This window comes from Panicum virgatum, chromosome 7N (assembly GCF_016808335.1).
Source record: "Panicum virgatum strain AP13 chromosome 7N, P.virgatum_v5, whole genome shotgun sequence".
Classification (NCBI taxonomy): domain Eukaryota; kingdom Viridiplantae; phylum Streptophyta; class Magnoliopsida; order Poales; family Poaceae; genus Panicum; species Panicum virgatum.
In genome coordinates this window covers 37,375,104-37,394,398 of record NC_053151.1, presented here as the reverse complement: position 1 = coordinate 37,394,398, position 19,295 = coordinate 37,375,104, and the positions used below count along the sequence as shown (strand labels likewise).

General features: G+C 48.7%; 1 protein-coding gene across 5 annotated transcripts; it reads left to right on the top strand.

Annotated features, from left to right (window-relative positions):
• Window positions 1-727: 727 nt before the first annotated feature.
• On the top strand, window positions 728-16,119 carry LOC120682547 (endoplasmic reticulum metallopeptidase 1-like). Of its 5 annotated transcripts, none has more exons than XM_039964504.1 (14): window positions 728-938; window positions 2,660-2,977; window positions 3,923-4,161; window positions 4,487-4,643; window positions 5,414-5,491; window positions 5,818-5,889; window positions 6,196-6,315; window positions 12,679-12,843; window positions 12,998-13,523; window positions 13,601-13,757; window positions 13,882-13,991; window positions 14,493-14,605; window positions 14,880-15,243; window positions 15,474-16,119. In XM_039964504.1, exons 2-14 carry the CDS (start codon window positions 2,669-2,671, stop codon window positions 15,803-15,805), a joined length of 2,742 nt encoding a protein of 913 aa, XP_039820438.1. In that variant the 5' UTR covers window positions 728-938; window positions 2,660-2,668; the 3' UTR covers window positions 15,806-16,119. The 5 variants fall into 5 exon arrangements, with proteins under 5 accessions (XP_039820438.1, XP_039820441.1, XP_039820437.1 ...); XM_039964507.1 differs by having other exon boundaries at window positions 767-938; window positions 3,936-4,161; window positions 15,474-15,905; XM_039964503.1 differs by lacking the exon at window positions 728-938 and adding an exon at window positions 1,022-1,630 and having other exon boundaries at window positions 15,474-16,107.
• The last annotated feature ends 3,176 nt before the right edge of the window (window positions 16,120-19,295 follow it).

Genomic DNA, 19,295 nt, shown 5'->3' with positions numbered 1-19,295 from the left:
TCGAGACCGGGGTCACGACCGGCGGCGGAGGTGGGGGCTGCGACGGAGAGGCACGGTGCGACGGCTGGCAGCGGAGGTGCGGCCCGCGGTGGAGGTGCAACCGCCGGTGGAGATGAAAGCCCAGCGCTCCTCGTCCTCCTCCTCCTCCGGCACTCCTCGGAGGACGCCGCGGAGGCCGCGAACTCTAGGGGGCAGCGAGCGCGGAGTCGCGGGCTCTAGGGGTGGCGGCGAGCAAGTCCGCGAGCTCCAAGGGCGGCGGCGAGCGCGGAGTCCGCGAGATCCAGGCGCGGCAGTCACGAGCTACAAGGGGGCGGCGGCGGCGGCGGCCGCGAGCTCCAAGGCGGCGGCGCACTGGCGGAGGAAGCAGGGGAGGCGTGGGGGGAGAGAAAGAGATAGAATGGGAGGGGAAGGGGGTGAATGTAGAAGATAGCAACTTTGGAGGAGTTTTCTGCATATATTCATGCCACGTGGCGCCATATCAAGGGGTATGGACCTAAGTGGCACAACTTAACAAGTTCAAGGTGCAAGATTTCGATTTTGCGAGTTCGTGGACCTAAATGGCACCTGGGGACAAGTTCGAGGGCCGCTGGTGTATTTAACTCTTTAATAAATAAGTCACTGACTTAATAAGTTAGATAACTTATTGGAACCAAACAGGATCTTATTCTCCAAGACCCTCTGTCTCGCCTGAAATCAGTGATCACTGCACCGCTTCACGATATATTACTCTGCGCCGCAGCAGACCCATCAACGGAGGCGAGCGCGCGCCCTCACGCACCTGACCGCCTCCGCGACTCCTCCCTCCACCTCCCCTGTTGTCGCGCTCGCGGCGTTGCGGACTCGAGCTGACGCCTGCATCCGTTCGCTCGACACGCCGCCGCCGTCGTCACCGGCTCACCGCTCGCTGCTACGCCGGTCTTTCTCCATGCTCTCATCCTGTATGCTTCTGCTCCGGGTCTCTCTTCTCGTTGGATCGTTGTTCTTCGCAATTTGAAGTGGGGATCAGTGATTTGAACAGGATAGAGCGACCCTATACTGGGATAATCTTGCTTTTCCCCAGACAAAATCGGGTTTCTTTGTTTTTCTTTTGAGTTCTTGTTTGTTGTTCCCGGTGATTAACTGGATTCAGTTTAATTTGCTAACAATCTCTAAATATTGTCACTACCTCCCGCAAATGGGTTGCCATCATGATTCGTGTTGGTTTCCTTTCGATTTTGGGATCTTGAGCTGACGATTATTGCCTGGCTTAAGAGCTTAACGAGCCACCTCAAGCTAGGACGAGTTCAAACGAAGCTGCAGTTTTTGCTCGTCAACTAGGCCGAGCCGAGCCGGCTCGCTATTCAGCAGCCCTGGCCCCGCCCGCGTTCCCAGCTAGTAATAGATTCCCTCATCTTCAACAACTCCTCCATCCTTGCGGACTCTGGTGGCGCGAGGGACGACCCCAACGCGTCGAGTCCAACAGTCTCACGGAACCCTCGCTGCAGAACGGCCGCCTCCTCCCTTGCGGGCTCGCCGGCCGAAGTGAAGCGCGCCGTCTCGCGGAAATCATCCTCCCGCAAGTCGTCTTCCTCCTCTCTAGTGAACTGGCGTCGGGCGGAGATACTCCTGTGATTGATTCCTTCGGCTGCTGGTAAGGAAGCCCTTGGGCCCCTAGCTTTCTCGGATGGATTGTTCTAGGAGTGGGCTTCGTTTGCTAGCATGTTTACTTCGCTGTGAGCTGTCGCACCCAAATCATTTTGGCTGGGATGGAAGTGATAGAACCCGAATTGTTGCGGATTTGCTTGCTTTAGGGGTGGGGGTGCTAGTATTTCCATGATCCGTCGGGGTTCAACTGAGTACCACAATTCTCCACCTGAAGATCGCTCCTGATCTCGGCTTTTAGATCTAATTCAGGAATCCCACGCTATTTTTACGCTTCACTACTGGAAGAGATGAGATGGATGCGCGAGTTCAATGTCTGTCAAGTCTCATGTGTAGTACTTGATACTGGAAATTTGAGGCCAGCCTTATTTTCACACATGTGAATTATAACCAGTGGTGAGAAAGTTTACTTCAAAAGGTTACTGGACTGGTCCGTCCTTAAACTGGGTAGGCCACACCAGTCTGTCTCCTCTCCTTTTCTCACATTCTCATAAGTCCCTGCGGTGGTCTGCCACATGCTTTGTGTTGTCTGATTTTCTTCTGTAAAAGAGTCATCTGTTGTCCTGGTCCAGACTAGCTGCTTTAAAACCTGCTGCATTGGGCCCTTTATTAAGTTACTGTTGGGTGGTCCAATTATGACAGTGTAACCATGGGTCTCGGTACAACTGTGCTTCAAATGTACCGCCTAAAATCACATGACCTGGACAGGTTGCATACTTGCATATTTTTTATTCGAATGTCTGGGTTTTGATTTGAACTGAGGAAAGTTCTTTTGATAGGATGCATATTTCTGAATCACATCACAATTTACTTTTTTGTGTTCGATGCATATTGTTTTGATTCGTTGGATAAACTTATTTTGATAGGATGAACTTAAAAGTTGTTATCCTATTGTCAACAGAAAAGCCAAACGGTGTCTTTTGCTTTCTATTTTATAAAATACCACGGAAAATGAGCTAATTGTTTATTATTTTTCTTATGAAGATAAATCTTTTTTTTTTACATTGTTTGAGTTCAGATTAGCAGAATGCCTCGAGGGCAAAGCTCTTCTATGTCAACTCGTGAGAAGCCTAAAGTTGATCAAGCAGTTGATCCAAATGAGGACAACCGCAAGCACAGGAGGGGTGCTTATTTGTTGCTGGGATTGTTGATAGTATTCCTTCATGGATCCTGGTCTGTTTATCGTATCCAGTTTGGAAACCTTCCTTTGCCCCTAGATTCCAAGCAGGCTGGCAAGAGGGGTTTCTCGGAAGCTTCTGCGCTTGAGCATGTGAAGTATTTAACAAGCTTGGGTCCTCATCCAGTTGGTTCAGACTCCCTTGATCTTGCCATCCAGGTTGTTCATTCATGCTGCTTATTTTCACTGTTTTAACACTTCAGTCTTGTCGTTTACATTTTTGTTCCAAGTAAACTGTCCCTATCCATGACGCAATTGGGCACATTTATTCTATTAACCTTCTTATTAATCAAGATATGATATGGTATATTAGCACAGTTATACATCGGTAGATTAGCTAAATTAGCTAAGTTAGCAATAATTGGCCACTCCTTTCATATGCCTCATGTTCCGCCACTGCACCTAACATTTATCAAGGCTACACTTTGTGCGCTGTCATGTTCAATTATAATAATGCTAAATGTTTCACTTATCTAATCTAGATAGGTCAAACTTCTTAATTTTTGTCAGTAAATAGATACCATGTTTCTTGATTCATTTGGGGGCACAGGATGCTGTGTGCTGTATGAGAAATTTGTTATAAATCCACTTCTCATAATTCAAGGTGCTAAAATGTGTTTATATTATGCTTTCTGCAAATGCAGCCCATCGATTTCTATGTGTAAGTATGCCATGTATTTTCAAAGTATTTCCTCTGTCCTAAGCTATTAACTAACCACTAACCTCTTTGTTCGAGCCTATGGCAAGTGCTTCAGCATAATTGTTAAAAAATCACTAGATAAAGTTCTCCGCACAGCTCAGCGCAATTTTGAATTCATCTACCATCAATTGTTGCTGCAAGTGCCACGTACAGCTAACTGATAACTAGTGGCAGCCAATTTTGCTGTGAACTGATGACAATAAAAACACAAGCTGAAATTAGGATCCACCTAATTAGTTCTTCATGTCTCTCTTTATTAATTGTTTTATCTACGCCTTACATCTCACTATCTCAGTGTTGTGGATTCACCTTATAATAACATGATCACGAACATTACTGAAACTAAAAACTTTTGTGGAAAATTTTGTTTTATTGTTCTATCCATTTTGACATGCCCATGATAGTATGTGTATGCAGTAGCAGAAAAAATAAAGACCACAGCTCAGTGGGAGGTTGATGTTCAATTGGAGCTGTTTCACACAGATATTGGCGCAAATCGTCTATCTAAAGGTCTTTTCAAGGGAAAAACTCTCTTGTATTCAGATTTGAAGCATGTACTACTGAGAGTTGTTCCCAAGTATATGCCTGAAGCTGAGGAAAATTTGATTCTGGTTTCTTCACATATTGACACTGTTTCCACAACGTAAGGCCTCATATTCTCTTTGGCAAACACATAGATGAAACTACGAAAAAGGTTGCTAAACATTAACTTGATGACGAATGTTGGGTGTGAGTTCAAGTATGATTTTAAAAAAAACATATGAATAATGGTGTACGGTGCCATAATTTGTATACATTGTCAATCTGTTTAACTTGAATAGCAATCCATGTTGGGGTAACAGTAAGACATCATTTTTCAGTTTTCTTTGTACATTAGTTGTTTTTACTGATATATCTTTTGAGTTGTAGTGACTTTCAACATTTGATTTTTCGAGGAAAACTTTTTTCCCTCTTTCTTTGCTTTTCAGGGAAGGTGCCGGAGATTGCAGTTCATGTGTTGGAGTCATGTTAGAGCTTGCACGGGGAGTAGCTCAGTGGGCACATGGGTTTAAGAGTGGTGTCCTGTTTTTATTTAACACAGGAGAAGAAGAGGGTCTTGATGGCGCCCATAGTTTTATAACTCAGGTCAGTCTCTTGAAACTTCATACATATGCCATATCCAGTGCATAAGATATTGCTTGTCCAGTCCAGGTCAAGTAACCATATATCTAATCTCCTGGTCCGATTAACTTTGGTCTATTATAAATCCTAATTGATGGAGTCAAGTAGATTGACTAATATGTGGAAGAAACAGGGATGTATAACTGACTGCCGGCAAGTATGGACTATGGACTTGGCTGCTATTTGGATCTATTAGCAGTCATCACCCAACATTCTCTTATGGATAACTTCTCACCATTATGATGTCCCAAATTGTCCTTGGATGCAGTTCAGTAGGATTTGGTTTTCGTGAATGTGCCTTTTTGGGTGTGGTAATGTGGGAGACGTCTACTATCCATTTTTGTGGCGCATTAGATTATCGTCTCTTAATTGTTAGTGCTAATGTTTCCCTTAATTCTTTTTTTTTGCGATAAATGTTTCCCTTAATTCAGCAATGAGTACAACTGTAGGCGCATATTGGATACAGCCTTGGTCTTAAAAAAAAGATCTACCTTGCCTCAAAACCAGCATAACTTACTTCTTTTCCCTTTCTGCTCCCTACTTGTTCACTAAAGTGGTCCCTTTCCCTTCTATTATTGTCCATAAGCAATCCTCTGCATGACACTTCGTAAACTGTAATAGAACCTCCTAATTGGTACTTATTTTCTTTTAAACTTTGGAAGACACGTGTCATGCTACCAATACGCAAATGCATGCTACATGTAACTTCCTGAATCCTAATGTAAATTTTGCAGCACCATTGGAGAAATTCAGTACGTTTTGCTGTTGATTTGGAAGCTATGGGTATCAGTGGGAAATCCACTCTTTTTCAGGTATGTTTCTGTCCCATAATATTGGTGCTGACCTTAGTTGGGTTGATGGCTGGGTAGGAGCCACAATTTTTCCAGTGGCATGTAGGGAATTGAGAACTTCTATAATGGCTCCAGGGGAATTGCCTATAGTAAAAATATTTTTACTGAAAAAATTGGGCAAACGGAGAACTAAGGTTTTGTTGGATTTTCACATGGAGGAAAATACAAAAAACAAATAAGCATGAAGGTGTCTGGGGCTACTTTGGTGGTTGTTTTGAATGCTTCCTTTTTGCTCAATTTGTAATAAGAGAAAATTACAAACTTAATCAGCCTATTAATGTTGACAGGGTACTGACTATTGGGCCCTGGAGAGCTTTGCAGCTGTAGCCAAATATCCATCTGCTCAGATAGCTTCACAGGTAGCAGCATTCCCTCCCTCTCAATAAAGCTTTTGTGCAACTTGTATAGTCATGCTTCTATAATTTCATGAAACCAAGCAGCCGAGAGCATATATTAGTTTTCTGCTGTCCTGTTTGGTTTTAGAAACAATCTATTAAATTAGGCTTACCATCTTTGTGAGGAAACATATAAGATTGTTTCTCAGCCCCTCAAACACAATTAGTTGGTGCTAAAATGGAGCTTAAAGTGAGAACATTGTTCCAGATCTGTCGTTTCGGTGAATATCTTGGTCTTCTTCCTTGCAGATTGACATTTTGTAATTGCAGGATATTTTTCGTTCTGGAGCAATAAAATCTGCTACAGATTTTCAAATATATCAGGAAGTTGGTGGTCTTCCTGGACTTGATTTTGCATATACAGATACAACATCGGTATATCACACGAAGGTTGGTTCTCTTCGCTATATATGTATATATTCTTCTTATCATTAAGTTAGCCTAAACATTAAACGGTGAACGGTCGGTCACCCTTCGTTTAGAAAAAAGTGGGTATACACGGCCGTCTAAATGGCCTTTTAAACGGTTGAAGCAGTTTTGCACAGCTTTACACAGCTAATCGGCCTACATAGCTACCCATCGAGTAGCATTTACATGCCGTGTAAACGGCCGTGTAGGAGAACAGCTATCAGTGCCAAAGTTATCTGAGTTTGGACCTTTCCATGACTGGACAAACATATTTGCCGGTTCATGAACTTCCATTATGAATAAAAATCCTGTCCATACTATCCATTGACAGCTCTTTGTGTATTTGATACTTTTTTAAAATTTTAATTTATGCTATTTGTCAATGCTCAGCTTTTCTAACTATGTTGTTTGATAAACTACATTACTATGACTCTAAACTGAATTTTTTTTTCCATCCCACAAGTAGCCATTTGTAAGGATACAGTACAGGGAGTCAATGCTTAACAATGTGGAATAGATGGCAGATGAAGTTAACTTCATAGGTATCTAACTGTTTTTGTTGGAGTATATTGAGCCCATGTGTATAGTGGCCCATCTAGAGGCCCATGTATAAGTTCTATATATACCCACCCATCTAGGGTTGGAGGAATACATCAACAATTCCCGTCATTATGGTATCAGAGGGCGCCAGCATCCCAGGGGGCGCTGGCAGAGGCCCAGGCGGCTCCAGCAGCTGCGGTAGCTGCCCGGGCGGCGCCTGGGGCAGGGTCCCAGGAGGGTGCGCGCCTCCCGCGCCCTCCGCATCCGCGACGCCTGCTCCTGCAGCCCCCACGCCCGCACCACCAGCAGCGGCGGCGGCGGGGTCGAGCAGGGGCGCAGGGGCCACCAGGGCGGCGGCCGCAGCAGGAGTCCCGCCGGCGGCGAATCCAGGCGGAGGAGACGTCCTGGCGGCGGATCCGGGTGGAGCGGAGGCGCTGGCGGCGGATCCGGGTGGAGCAGAGTACCAGGTGGCGACGGATCGGGTCGCGGCGGCACCTGCAGAGGACGGAGCGACCGGCCATGCGCTTGCAGAGGACGGAGCGCCAGCAGTAGAGGACGAGGAGGTGAGGGGAGGGAAGGAGGAGAGAGGAGGGGGAGGAGCCGGCGGCCGGCGGCCGGCCATGCTGGCCGGCGGCGGCGGCGCAACAGGGAGTCGGCTCCCTGGCGGCTGGAACAGAGGAGTGGTGGGGGCCGTCGGGGCGGCGCGCCGACACCGGCTCCGGCTCCCGCTCCCGCCCCTGCTGCTGGAGGTACGCCCTGGCCATCCTTCAGCAACCCATGGTCAGGGCGCATCTCGATGTGGCCGTTTCAGGGTCCGGGAGGGGGGCCTCGTCCTTAGCTCCAGCCGGCGGCCATGTTCACTGGCGCTGCTCCACTCTTCGCGCCTTCCTGGACCCCGCCCGCTCAGCCCAGCCAGCAGCCGACCTGGCCTGGGGGGTGGGACCAGGCCGTTCTGGCGCAGTCCTTCAGCACCATGGGACTGACGCCGCCGACCAACACCGAGTGGATCGCCGACTCGGGCGCCTCGTTCCACACCACTCCCGATGCTGGTATCCTCTCTTCTGTCCGACCCCCACATCCTTCTTGTCCTTCTTCTATCATGGTTGGTGATGGGTCTTGCCTTCCTGTCACCGCCGTGGGTTCTGCTCCTCGTCTTCCTCATGTTCTTGTTGCTCCTCAAATGGTTCACAACCTTCTTTCTATTCGCCAGTTTACTGCTGACAACTCCTTTTCTATCGAATTTGACTCTTCTGGTCTTACTGTGAAGGATTCGGCTTCCCGGCGTCCACTTCTCCGATGTGACAGCCCGGGGCCCCTTTACACTCTTCGCCTTCCTGCTTCCGCTGCCTCGCCTTCGGCTTCTTCGTCTTCTGCTTTTGCCGTGACGCCTTCTTCCACCACCTGGCACCGCCGGCTTGGTCACCCCGGCCGCGACGTTTTGGCTCAGCTCCGCCGTAGTACCGATGTTCCATGTACTAGGGCTCCTGTTGAGCACCTCTGTCATGCGTGCCAGTTAGGTCGTCATGTGAGACTTCCATTTTCTGTTTCTTCTTCGCATGCTGCGCATGCTTTTGATCTCATTCACTGTGACCTGTGGACATCTCCTGTTCTCAGCATGTCTGGCTATAGATATTATCTGGTCATTGTTGATGATTTCTCTCATTACTCTTGGACTTTCCCTTTGCGCGCTAAGTCTGAGACCTTCCCCACCCTCCTCCACTTCTTTGCCTGGGTGTCCACTCAGTTCGGCCTCACCGTTAAGGCCGTCCAGTGTGACAACGGGCGGGAGTTCGATAACTCCACCTCCCGGTCTTTCTTCCTATCTCGGGGTGTTCAGCTGCGTATGTCTTGTCCGTATACCTCTCCTCAGAACGGCAAGGCTGAGCGGATGATTCGCACGACGAACGACGTCGTGCGCACCCTTCTGATCCAGGCTTCTCTCCCCCCGCGCTTCTGGGCTGAGAGCCTCCACACCGCCACCTACCTGCTCAACCGTCTTCCGTCCATTGCTTCTCCTGCTCCCACTCCACACCACGCTCTCTTCGGTACCCCTCCTCGCTACGACCACCTTCGGGTCTTCGGGTGTGCGTGTTACCCTAACACCTCCGCCACCGCTTCTCACAAGCTGGCGCCCCGCTCGACTCGTTGTGTGTTTCTTGGGTACTCCCCTGACCACAAGGGGTACCGATGCTTTGACCTCACCTCTCGCCGCGTTCTGATCTCCCGACACGTCGTCTTCGACGAGTCGGATTTCCCCTACTCCACCTCCTCCACACCTTCTTCTGATCCTGAGCTCGCGTCTCTGTTTCCGACTGACCCGGTGGTTCAGGCACCGTTACCTGTCTGTCCTTTTCCTGCAGGTTTTCCCGGCGCACCGACACCACTTCCGGTGATCCCTGCTGCGCCGCGTGCGGCCCCGGTGCCCGCGGTCGCGCCACGCACGGCCCCCGGACCTACGGTCGTGCCGCGCACGGACCCGGTGTCTCCCGCTGCGCCACGCGCGGCCCCGGTGCCTTCCACTACACCTGAGCGGTACGCTCAGCCGGTGCAGGTGTACCGGCGTCGTCCGGCGCCGAACCCGGCGCCACAACGGTACGCTGAGCCGGTGCAGGTGTACCGGCGTCGTTCGGCGTCGACACCGGCGCCGCCTCCTGCTCCGGAGGCTCCTGCGACGCCAACACCAGAGCCGTCGTCGCCGCCGCCAGCTCCGGCTTCCTCTCGAGCCGAGCCGGAGGTGTACCACCCGCCGGTCATCCATCGGGATCCTCGGCATATCCATCCCATGGTGACTCGGCGGATGGCGTCCCAGGCCGCGACTCTCTCCGCCACCGAGGGAGAGCCGCGGGTCTCTCCGGTACCCTCCTCGGTCCGCGACGCCTTGGCGGATCCTCACTGGCGTCGCGCGATGGAAGAGGAATATGCGGCTCTTCTTGCCAACCAGACGTGGGATCTCGTGCCGCGTCCGTCTGGTTGCAATGTGGTGACTGGCAAGTGGATCTGGACGCATAAGCGTCGGGCTGACGGCACACTGGAGCGCTACAAGGCTCGCTGGGTTCTCCGGGGGTTCACTCAGCGGCCTGGTGTGGACTATGATGAGACTTTCAGCCCGGTCGTGAAGCCCGCTACGGTGCGCACAGTCCTCTCACTTGCGCTCTCGCGCACTTGGCCTGTGCACCAGCTGGACGTGAAGAATGCATTTCTTCACGGCACCTTGTCAGAGACTGTTTACTGCTCTCAGCCAGCGGGATTTGTGGACTCGAGTCGTCCGGATATGGTCTGCCGACTCAACAAGTCTCTCTATGGACTGAAGCAGGCTCCTCGGGCTTGGTACTCTCGGTTCGCCACGTTCTTGATGACATTGGGATTCACCGAGGCCAAGTCTGACACGTCTCTCTTCATCTACCGCCGTGGGGATGAGACGGCATATCTGCTGCTATATGTCGATGACATTGTGCTCACAGCTTCCAGTCAGCAGTTGCTTCAGAGTGTCATTTCCTCTTTGCAGCAGGAGTTCGCTATGAAGGATCTTGGTCAGCTCCACCACTTCTTGGGCGTCACTGTTGAGCCTCGCCCGTCTGGTCTTCTTCTGCACCAGCGGCAGTACGCCCTCGATATTCTGGAGTGGGCTGGGATGACTGATTGCAAGCCCTGCTCCACTCCAGTCGACACTCAGTCGAAGCTGTCTGCTGATCTGGGTGATCCGGTGGCTGACCCTACAGCCTACCGGAGTCTGGCCGGCGCTTTGCAGTACCTCACCTTCACCAGGCCGGACCTCACCTACGCTGTTCAGCAGATCTGTCTCCACATGCATGATCCCCGGGAGTCACACCTTGCTGCGCTGAAGCGTCTCCTCCGGTACGTCCGTGGCACTGTGGACCTCGGCCTGGTACTTCACCGCTCGTCCACTGCTGAGCTAGTGGTCTACACCGACGCTGACTGGGCTGGCTGCCCGGACACTCGTCGCTCCACCTCTGGCTACGCCGTCTTCCTGGGCGGCAACCTGGTCTCCTGGTCGTCCAAGCGGCAGCCGGTTGTCTCCCGCTCCAGTGCCGAGGCGGAGTACCGGGCTGTCGCTAACGGCGTGGCAGAGGCGTCCTGGCTGCGACAGCTCTTGGCGGAGCTCCACAGCCCGCTCGCCAAGAGCACGCTCGTCTACTGCGACAACGTCAGCGCCGTGTATCTCTCCACCAACCCTGTCCAGCATCAGCGGACGAAGCATGTGGAGATCGACCTACACTTCGTGCGCGACAGAGTCGCCATCGGCGATGTTCGGGTACTCCATGTCCCGACTACCTCCCAGTTTGCTGACATCTTCACGAAGGGGCTACCCTCGTCGACCTTCTCGGAGTTTCGATCCAGCCTCAACGTAGCCGGTGGCTAGTTGTGGTTGCGGGGGGTCTTAGCCCTTTTGTGCTCTATTTGTACTCTCATGTTGTCCAGTCTTGAACACCGCTGCGTCGGTTGTTCAGACTGTGGGGGGTGTTAGCTTTCTTGTTGTCCAGTCTTGAACACCGCTGTGCCGGTAGTTCAGACTGCGGGGGGGTGTTGGAGTATATTGAGCCCATGTGTATAGTGGCCCATCTAGAGGCCCATGTATAAGTTCTATATATACCCACCCATCTAGGGTTGGAGGAATACATCAACAATTCCCGTCATTAGTTTTGTCCACATGGAATACAGACCAGAGCTGTTTAGATAGAGGATCTATGATATGGTAGGGTTGGGTGCAGGTCAAGGATCAAGGGCATTGCCCACAGGACCTGACATATTAAGTTATTATTCCTAGAATGCTGCAAGTTTCATGTGGATCTGTCGCTTAGAGGTCTTGTAATTATGCAACTTTTTGAACATCACCTTGGTTAATATCTCAGAAACACGGATACGCCAGGGTAGGCGTGTATCCCGTGTCGGAGACGTATCCGATACGGATACGCGCCGGATACGTATCCGCGACGTGTCCGCGTATCCCAATTTAAATGGGCCGAAAGCTAAGAAAGGGATATGTATCCTTGCCATCGATACGGCCCGGCCCAACCTTCTGCGTTGCCCTACTCCCGACCCCTCCCTCCCACGCGCAGTCCGCCTCATGCAGACGCAGCCGCCGCCGCCTCGCGACTGGACGAGACTTCCCCACGCAGCGCCCGTGTCCACCGCCCGCCGCCGCCGGCGACCACCCTCCGCCCCCGCCGGCGACGAGCCCCCGCGACTGCGACCGCGACCGCGACGGGCTGGCGGCGCCCGGCCGGCTGCAACGCCAACGATCCCCTGCGACGGCGAGTCCGTGACGAGCCCCCGCGACTGCGACGGCGCCCGGCCGGCTGCAACGCCAACAATCCCCTGCGACGGCGAGTCCGTGACTGCACCCTGCCTCGTGCCCCCTGCTTAGGTGAGTTCCTCTCCCTCCCCAATCCAATTTAGATCTGAGCCAGTGCGCCCCGCCTAGTTTGCTACTACCTTTTAATTATTTTCTAATTTAGAACCTGCTGCTATCATGTTATTTTGAGTGTAATAGACCTTTAATGTCTCTATGTTGAACTAGAATATCTATTTTGTAATTTATTATGCACTATTATTATTTATTAAAAAATAGTTAAAACGAATCCTCGTATCGGGTTGTTTGGGAAATTGCCGTATCCGCGTATCCATATCCTTCCGATACCGATACACGTATCCGTATCCGTGCCGCTTAGGTTAATATTGTTAAATATAATAATATAAGGTCAAATACATATTTGGTGGTCCAATTTTTCTTATATCAGCATTCCAACTTCTGATTTGTGATTGTTTCTGTTATGCTCTGTGCAGAATGACAAGATAAAGCTTCTGAAACCGGGGTCTCTTCAGCATATTGGAGATAACATGCTTGCTTTCCTACTCCACTCTGCAGCATCACCAAATTTTTTGAAAAATGCACAGCAACAAAAGCAAGAAAACACGGAGCAGAATAAGGCTGTTTTCTTTGACATTCTGGTACAGTAAATTCTCTTTGTCTGTTTCTGCAAATGATTGTGATTGTGTCATCAAATCTCTGTCCCTTTGCTAGATACTACTATATAATTTTCGGATTATGTGAAATTGTTCAACTGATTTTCCTCCTTTTCACTCGTGTGTAACAATTTTGCAGGGCAAGTACATGGTGGTCTACTCACAGCGACTTGCTACCATGTTTCACAACTCAATCATATTGCAGTCACTTCTGATATGGGGAACATCATTACTTATGGGTGGATGCTCTGGGCTTGTGTCCTTTGGATTATCATGTCTGGGCATTATTCTAATGTTGATATTTTCTATCTGCTTACCAGTTGTGGTAGCATTTATTCTGCCCCATATATGTCCGTTTCCTGTTCCTTATGTTGCAAATCCTTGGTTAATTATTGGCTTATTTGGTTCACCTGCACTGCTTGGAGCATTTATCGGTCAGCATATTGGGTTTAATCTCCTGAAGAGGCATCTTCGATGTGTGTATTCTAGAACAAAACCAGGCCTAACTCATAACACAAGGGAATATGTTATTGACCTAGAAGCTGAGAGATGGATTTTTAAATCTGGTTTTGTCCAGTGGCTAATAGTTCTAATACTGGGAACCTATTTCAAGGTTGGATCATCGTATATAGCACTCATCTGGCTTGTTTCGCCTGCTTTTGCATGTAAGTTGCTGGTACAGTCTGAGTACGTTAATAGCTTGGTATCACCTTGAGCATTCATGACTGTTGTTTCTTTGTAGATGGTTTTCTGGAAGCTACTCTTTCTCCTGTTCGGTTACCTAAACAGCTTAAAGTTGTCACATTGGTTCTGGGTATGGCTGCACCAGTTGTATCCTCTGCTGGTTTGGCTGTTCGCATGGCAGATGTAATTGTCGGGAGTATTGTACGTGTTGACAGGTAATATTCAGCCCATAACCTCCCAATGTACCATCTCTTTTGTTAATCTTTGCTGTTCTTTGAAAAGTAAAGTCTGTTATAGCAAACCAAACTTTTGTTAACCTCACTTTGCTTTGGTATGCAGGAATCCTGGTGGACTACCAGACTGGCTTGGAAATGTAATTGTAGCTGTTGCCGTTGCAATTGTCATTTGTTTCATGTTTGTGTATCTTCTTTCATATGTTCATATCTCAGGTAAATCATGACATGCTGGATATAGTCATATTTCTTTCCTGTCAAAGTAATATCAACATTAATATTTGCATTATTTATTGTTTACGTTTCATTTCTTTATTTTCCTCTGCCATATAGAAAGGAAAGGGGTTTGGTTTATCTGCTATTCCTGTGTTGTATCACATTTCAGTTTTGTTCTTCACTGTGTAATTAGTAATTTAGTCTGTGTATGAGCATTTGCGCCACCAGCAGACACTTGTGTATTTGGTTCTCTTCTCTAGACACCGGCCCGTTCATGTAAGAGTGTACAGCAGATATGTAACTGATGTTTGTACATTTCCTGCTATCTTCACTGGTCAGAATCAGGTCCCTACCTTTTCTATCTGGCATTCTCTGTACAGCAAGGCATCTGATTTTTCTTGATATTTTTATGCTTCTCTGCATTTATTAGTTTTATATGCATTTGCTTTTTTTAGTTGTGTTCTAGAAGTAAGCTGATATACCAAACTATGCTTTCTTTAGGTGATAAAAGAACTCTTGGTTTGCTATTATGGATATTCTTTGGTCTTTCCCTGGCATTGGTGACAAGCGGCATTGTGCCAGCATTTACGGAGGATGTGGCTCGATCTGTAAATGTAAGCACTTCTTTTATGCTACTATTCTGCTACAATGCCTGGTCAGTTTATCTCAAAGTTGTTTTATGACCAGGGGAGCCACCAACCACATTTGTGACAAGTGCCTAATATGCTGTTTCAAATTTACCTTCATGCATTATTGCGGAATTTCATTATCAGATTTGTCCCTAGGTACTAAAAACCAAAAATAGGAGTATTAGTGTTGATACGTAAGATAGTAACTTTTTTATGATTTGACTTCAATATAGTAACTTGACGATTTGCCTCTTCTCAGGTTGTACATATCGTGGATGCTACAGGAATAGATGATGGAAATAGAGAGCCATTATCCTATATTTCTCTGTTTTCGAATACACCTGGAAAGTTAACAAAGGAATTGGTAGACCTTGGAGATGAAGAGTTTTTTTGCGGAAGGAATATGACTACTGATTTTGTAACATTTACAATGAAGTATGGCTGTTGGAGTTACAAAGATAGCAGTACTGGATGGAGCAAGTCTGAAGTTCCTACGCTCCGTGTAGAAAGTGATTCAGTTACAGATAGTGCTCGACAGACAGTAATATCAGTTGATACAAAGTCATCGACACGTTGGTCACTTGGAATCAACAAACAAGAAATTGATGACTTCACAGTTCAAGGTGAGTTGAAGCATTTAATAGATATAATTAATTCCTAATAACCTTTACCCTGAAAATAATGCGAGTGCATAGCTAGTGACTTCATTTTGTCATCTTGTTAGCTAGGGCTGAGAAATAGCGGGCGCACTTGGTACCAATCAGTACCAATTTGGCTATGAACATGCTTAAAGTACTATTGTAGCCGTTTGGCCTTTCCACATTATTTGACTTATTTCATTTTTTGTGCTCAGTGGATTCAGAGAAACTGGTTCTACTGGGTGATAAGACTGAGGTGGATGGATGGCATACAATCCAGTTTGCTGGCGGCAAAAACTCGCCAACAAAATTCCAGCTGACACTGTACTGGTCGAACACTGCTACCAAAACATCTCGAAGAGAAGCTAAAGAAGCATCGGATGTTCCTCTCTTAGTAAAACTCAGAACAGATGTGAATAGAGTTACACCACAGGTCACAAATGTCCTCGAGAAGCTGCCACGGTGGTCCACGCCCTTCGGCAAGTCCACTTCCCCTTACACACTCGCTTTCTTGACGGACCTTCCTGTCAATATATTTAGGCAGTAACATTTGTTCCTCAGACTTGGATGTAGTCACAGCTTTCATTCGTCATGTATTTAGCAATACCTATTAGTTTACCATCCAAACATAGCAAGTTATAGCCCCACAGAATGTCCACATTCACGGCCAGAAGTCTGACAGGACTCTGGGAAAATAAGCATGGAACGTACAAAAGTACGGGACGAACCGGTTAAAAACGTGTTCTGCAGATTCCTAGTTGTCGTGTGTTTTCTTTCTGAGCAATTAGTTGCCTTATGTAAAAACGTTAATATTGGATTGTGCTGGTGGTATACACGAAAGAATGATTTTGCATTTCGATCTGTTTCTGCTACACCTGTTCAAGATTTTTCAATTTCTTGCGTCCCAACATCAACTCCATGCGGACTCCATGAAGTTTTCATGGTTTAGAGATGCAATTTTTATGTTCTTCGGGTCATTTGGTCGACCCAAAACTCAGCAAGGTTTTTTGTTTGCTTCCAGACCATCGTGGTTGTCAGCAGCTTTGGCCTAATTCTGAATCGTTCCGTAATGGCTTCACCCAAAGCACACCAGAAGCCTTTTGAAAATAATTAAGAAATAACAGAAAGCACACCAGAAGCCTGTTGAACATAATTAAAAAAAAACAGAAAGCGCACCAGAAGCCTGAACTTAATCGTTCGATCCACCATTCCCGACCTCATCCAGAGTACTTTTCACGAAACGATATGCCGGCTCTCGTTTAGGGACCTACTCTCGTTTGTCTGCTTCCAGAATCCAGAGCATCGTGAGCACTGAGCACCAGTAAATTGCCTGCCGGATACTTTTTTTTAAAAAAAGTATTGTAATCTTTTTTTTAAAAAAAGTATTAGCTAGTTCTGAACCGTTCCTTCCGGCTTCAGTCCAAGGCGGAAGCGGGCCAGACAAATGGCCGACCGAGGACGCCGCCATCATACCCACGCACGAGCAGAGTCCCAACGCCCAAGGCCATTCGTGCGCGCGCGGGGGAGCATGGAGTTTTCCATTCCGGCCGCCGGCGCGTCCTACCGAGGCCGGCACACGGCACAGGGTTTGAGTGTTTGACGACGGGGCAGCCGTAGGGGAGGGGCCAGGAGCCCCTAAAAAACAAAGCCGAGCGAGTGGCGCCCGCCGAGGCCCCGGGCGGCACGGGAGCGAGTCCCGCCGGTTTTCCCTGCCCGAAGCCGCCCGCCGCGGCCCTCCCTCCCACGCCGGTCAAACGAACCATGACGAAACGATCGCCGCAAACAAAGGGGTCCTAGATGGCTACTAGATGCTAGGATAGGAGTAGCAGGAACTACTAGTACTTGACTTGAGCCGGGATCGTGTCGTCAGGGCAGGCAGCGCTGGTGGCGTCGGGATCACCGGATCAGCAAGGCCATCTTCGCCCTCCTGTCCTGGTGGCTTTGTTTTGTTGCCGCGAGGTGCGAGGCACTGAAAGCAAGGAGGAGCCCAGCCAGCTCAAACCGAGGGGGTCAGTGTTGCGGCCATGTTCCGTTCCGTGTTGCGCCTGTGGGTGGCACGGTTCGGGCCACTAGGGACGTGGTGCCGGCCTGCCTCCGCTTTGTTGCTGCCATCCAATCCCATTAGACAATAGCGACCTAGGTTATTCTAGGGTTTGGCTACGCGGGCGGCGATCTTGCCACCGCGGCTTCGACAGTCCGCCGGCGACCTTCCCTCCTACGACGCCGGTGTCCGGACGTTCGGGCTGACCAAGGGGCTAACGCTGCTCAGCTTCCCGGCCTTGGCGTCCCCCACCGGCTCCAGGAGAGGAAGGACCGATCGACGATCGAGGATAATGGCAGCAGAAGGGGTCAAGGCGGGAGGAAAGAAGAAGGGGGAGATGAATGTAGATGAGTTGCTGGATATGCTTCATCTCAACGAGGCGGAAGAGGAGGAAGTGGTCTTGGCGAGGGAGGAGTGCGAGAACTTGTCGGCGGTGAAGTGGATGGCAGTGGCGAGTTTGCTAACATCGAAAGCTTTCAGCACGGCGTCGCTGATCTCTACAATGAAATCGGCCTGGAACCCGGCAAGGGAAGTCACGTTCAGGACGATTGATAAAAATCTCTTTGTGATCCAGGCTTTCTGCCTAGGCGACTGGAAGAGGATCATGGATGAGGGACCTTGGATTTTTAGGGGGATGGCGCTTATGCTGGAAGAATTCGATGGGTCGACCTCAAGACCTAAGGAGACTCCTAACAAGGTCATTGCTTGGATCCAGATTCACAGGATCCCTCACCTCTTTCGGCCTGAACCGATCATCAAACAGCTGGGAGCCAAGGTGGGAGAGGTGTTGCGTGTCGAGACGAGGGCAATCGCTTCGGGAGAGGGTGATTTCCATAGAGTTCGTGTGATGCTGCATGCAGCTAAACCTTTACCTCGGGTTGTCGGGCTTTGCTATGGTACACCGAAGTGATTGTGGACCGTTGATCTAATGTCATATTACCTCCTAAGAAATAATAATTTAAATATTTATTTTAGATATTTTAAATCAGAAAATAAAGAATTAGATCTAACATGCATGCATGATTAGTTTTTTCCCCACCACGTGATGGGCTGCCCATGGGAATTAGATGGAGACATGCGTGTAATATTTTTTTATCCTATCCAGGTACGTCACACAACCACGAGCAGATTGCATGCACCGTTTGAATTTTTTTTTTGCCAATCTCGTCATGGGACATCTGGGAGTGTAACAATTTGTTTTCTATATGTTTGGTCTTTTGTTTGTTATTAGGAAAAAAAATTGTTCAAGGAGGCTCTAATGTACCATCTGGCAATTCTTTCAGTTGCTTTCATTGCAAAATGCTAGTAATAGGGTACACCTACAGCAGTTTACTAGCCAGGTAACAACAGTTGGCCAAGGCCTGTTTTATACGTGCTAGTGTCCGCCTCCATGATGCATAGGAGCATTTCAAAAATGCAACCAATCATAACTCTGAACAAATAGCTATTCTGCTATTGTTATCTATCACCACAATGGATCTAATTGATTGGAATTGAGAAACAAGTGGATATGCATAACGATAACATCGAAAACACATATATCTAGTTGTGCCCTTTTTTAGAAAAAAAAATTGTAACCCGAATGTGCACGTAGATCCAACAACTTTGGAGGAGGAAGCGGAGGCGCTCACGCCACTCGCCAGACACCTGCATGGCTGCATGCATGATGAACTGAATAGCCGGAAATTTATTTCAATTAATTAGTTTCTCTTTCAAAATTCAAGGATCCAGGTTTATCCAACCTCTTACCTCCTAAGAGGTAAAAGGTGTACCATAGCAAAACCCCGGGTTGTCACTCTGGCACCTGAAGGTAAGGCGAAGATTCGGCTTCAGGTGAAGTATGAGAAGCTGCCACGATTCTGTGGCCATTGTGGATTAATGGGACATGTCCACCTTGAGTGTGGAACGGGGGAGTTAAAGGAGGAAGAGCTGGAGTTTGGCGCATGGATGGTGGCGGATCAGAGCCTCTGGCACCCTGGAACACCAAGGTTCAGGC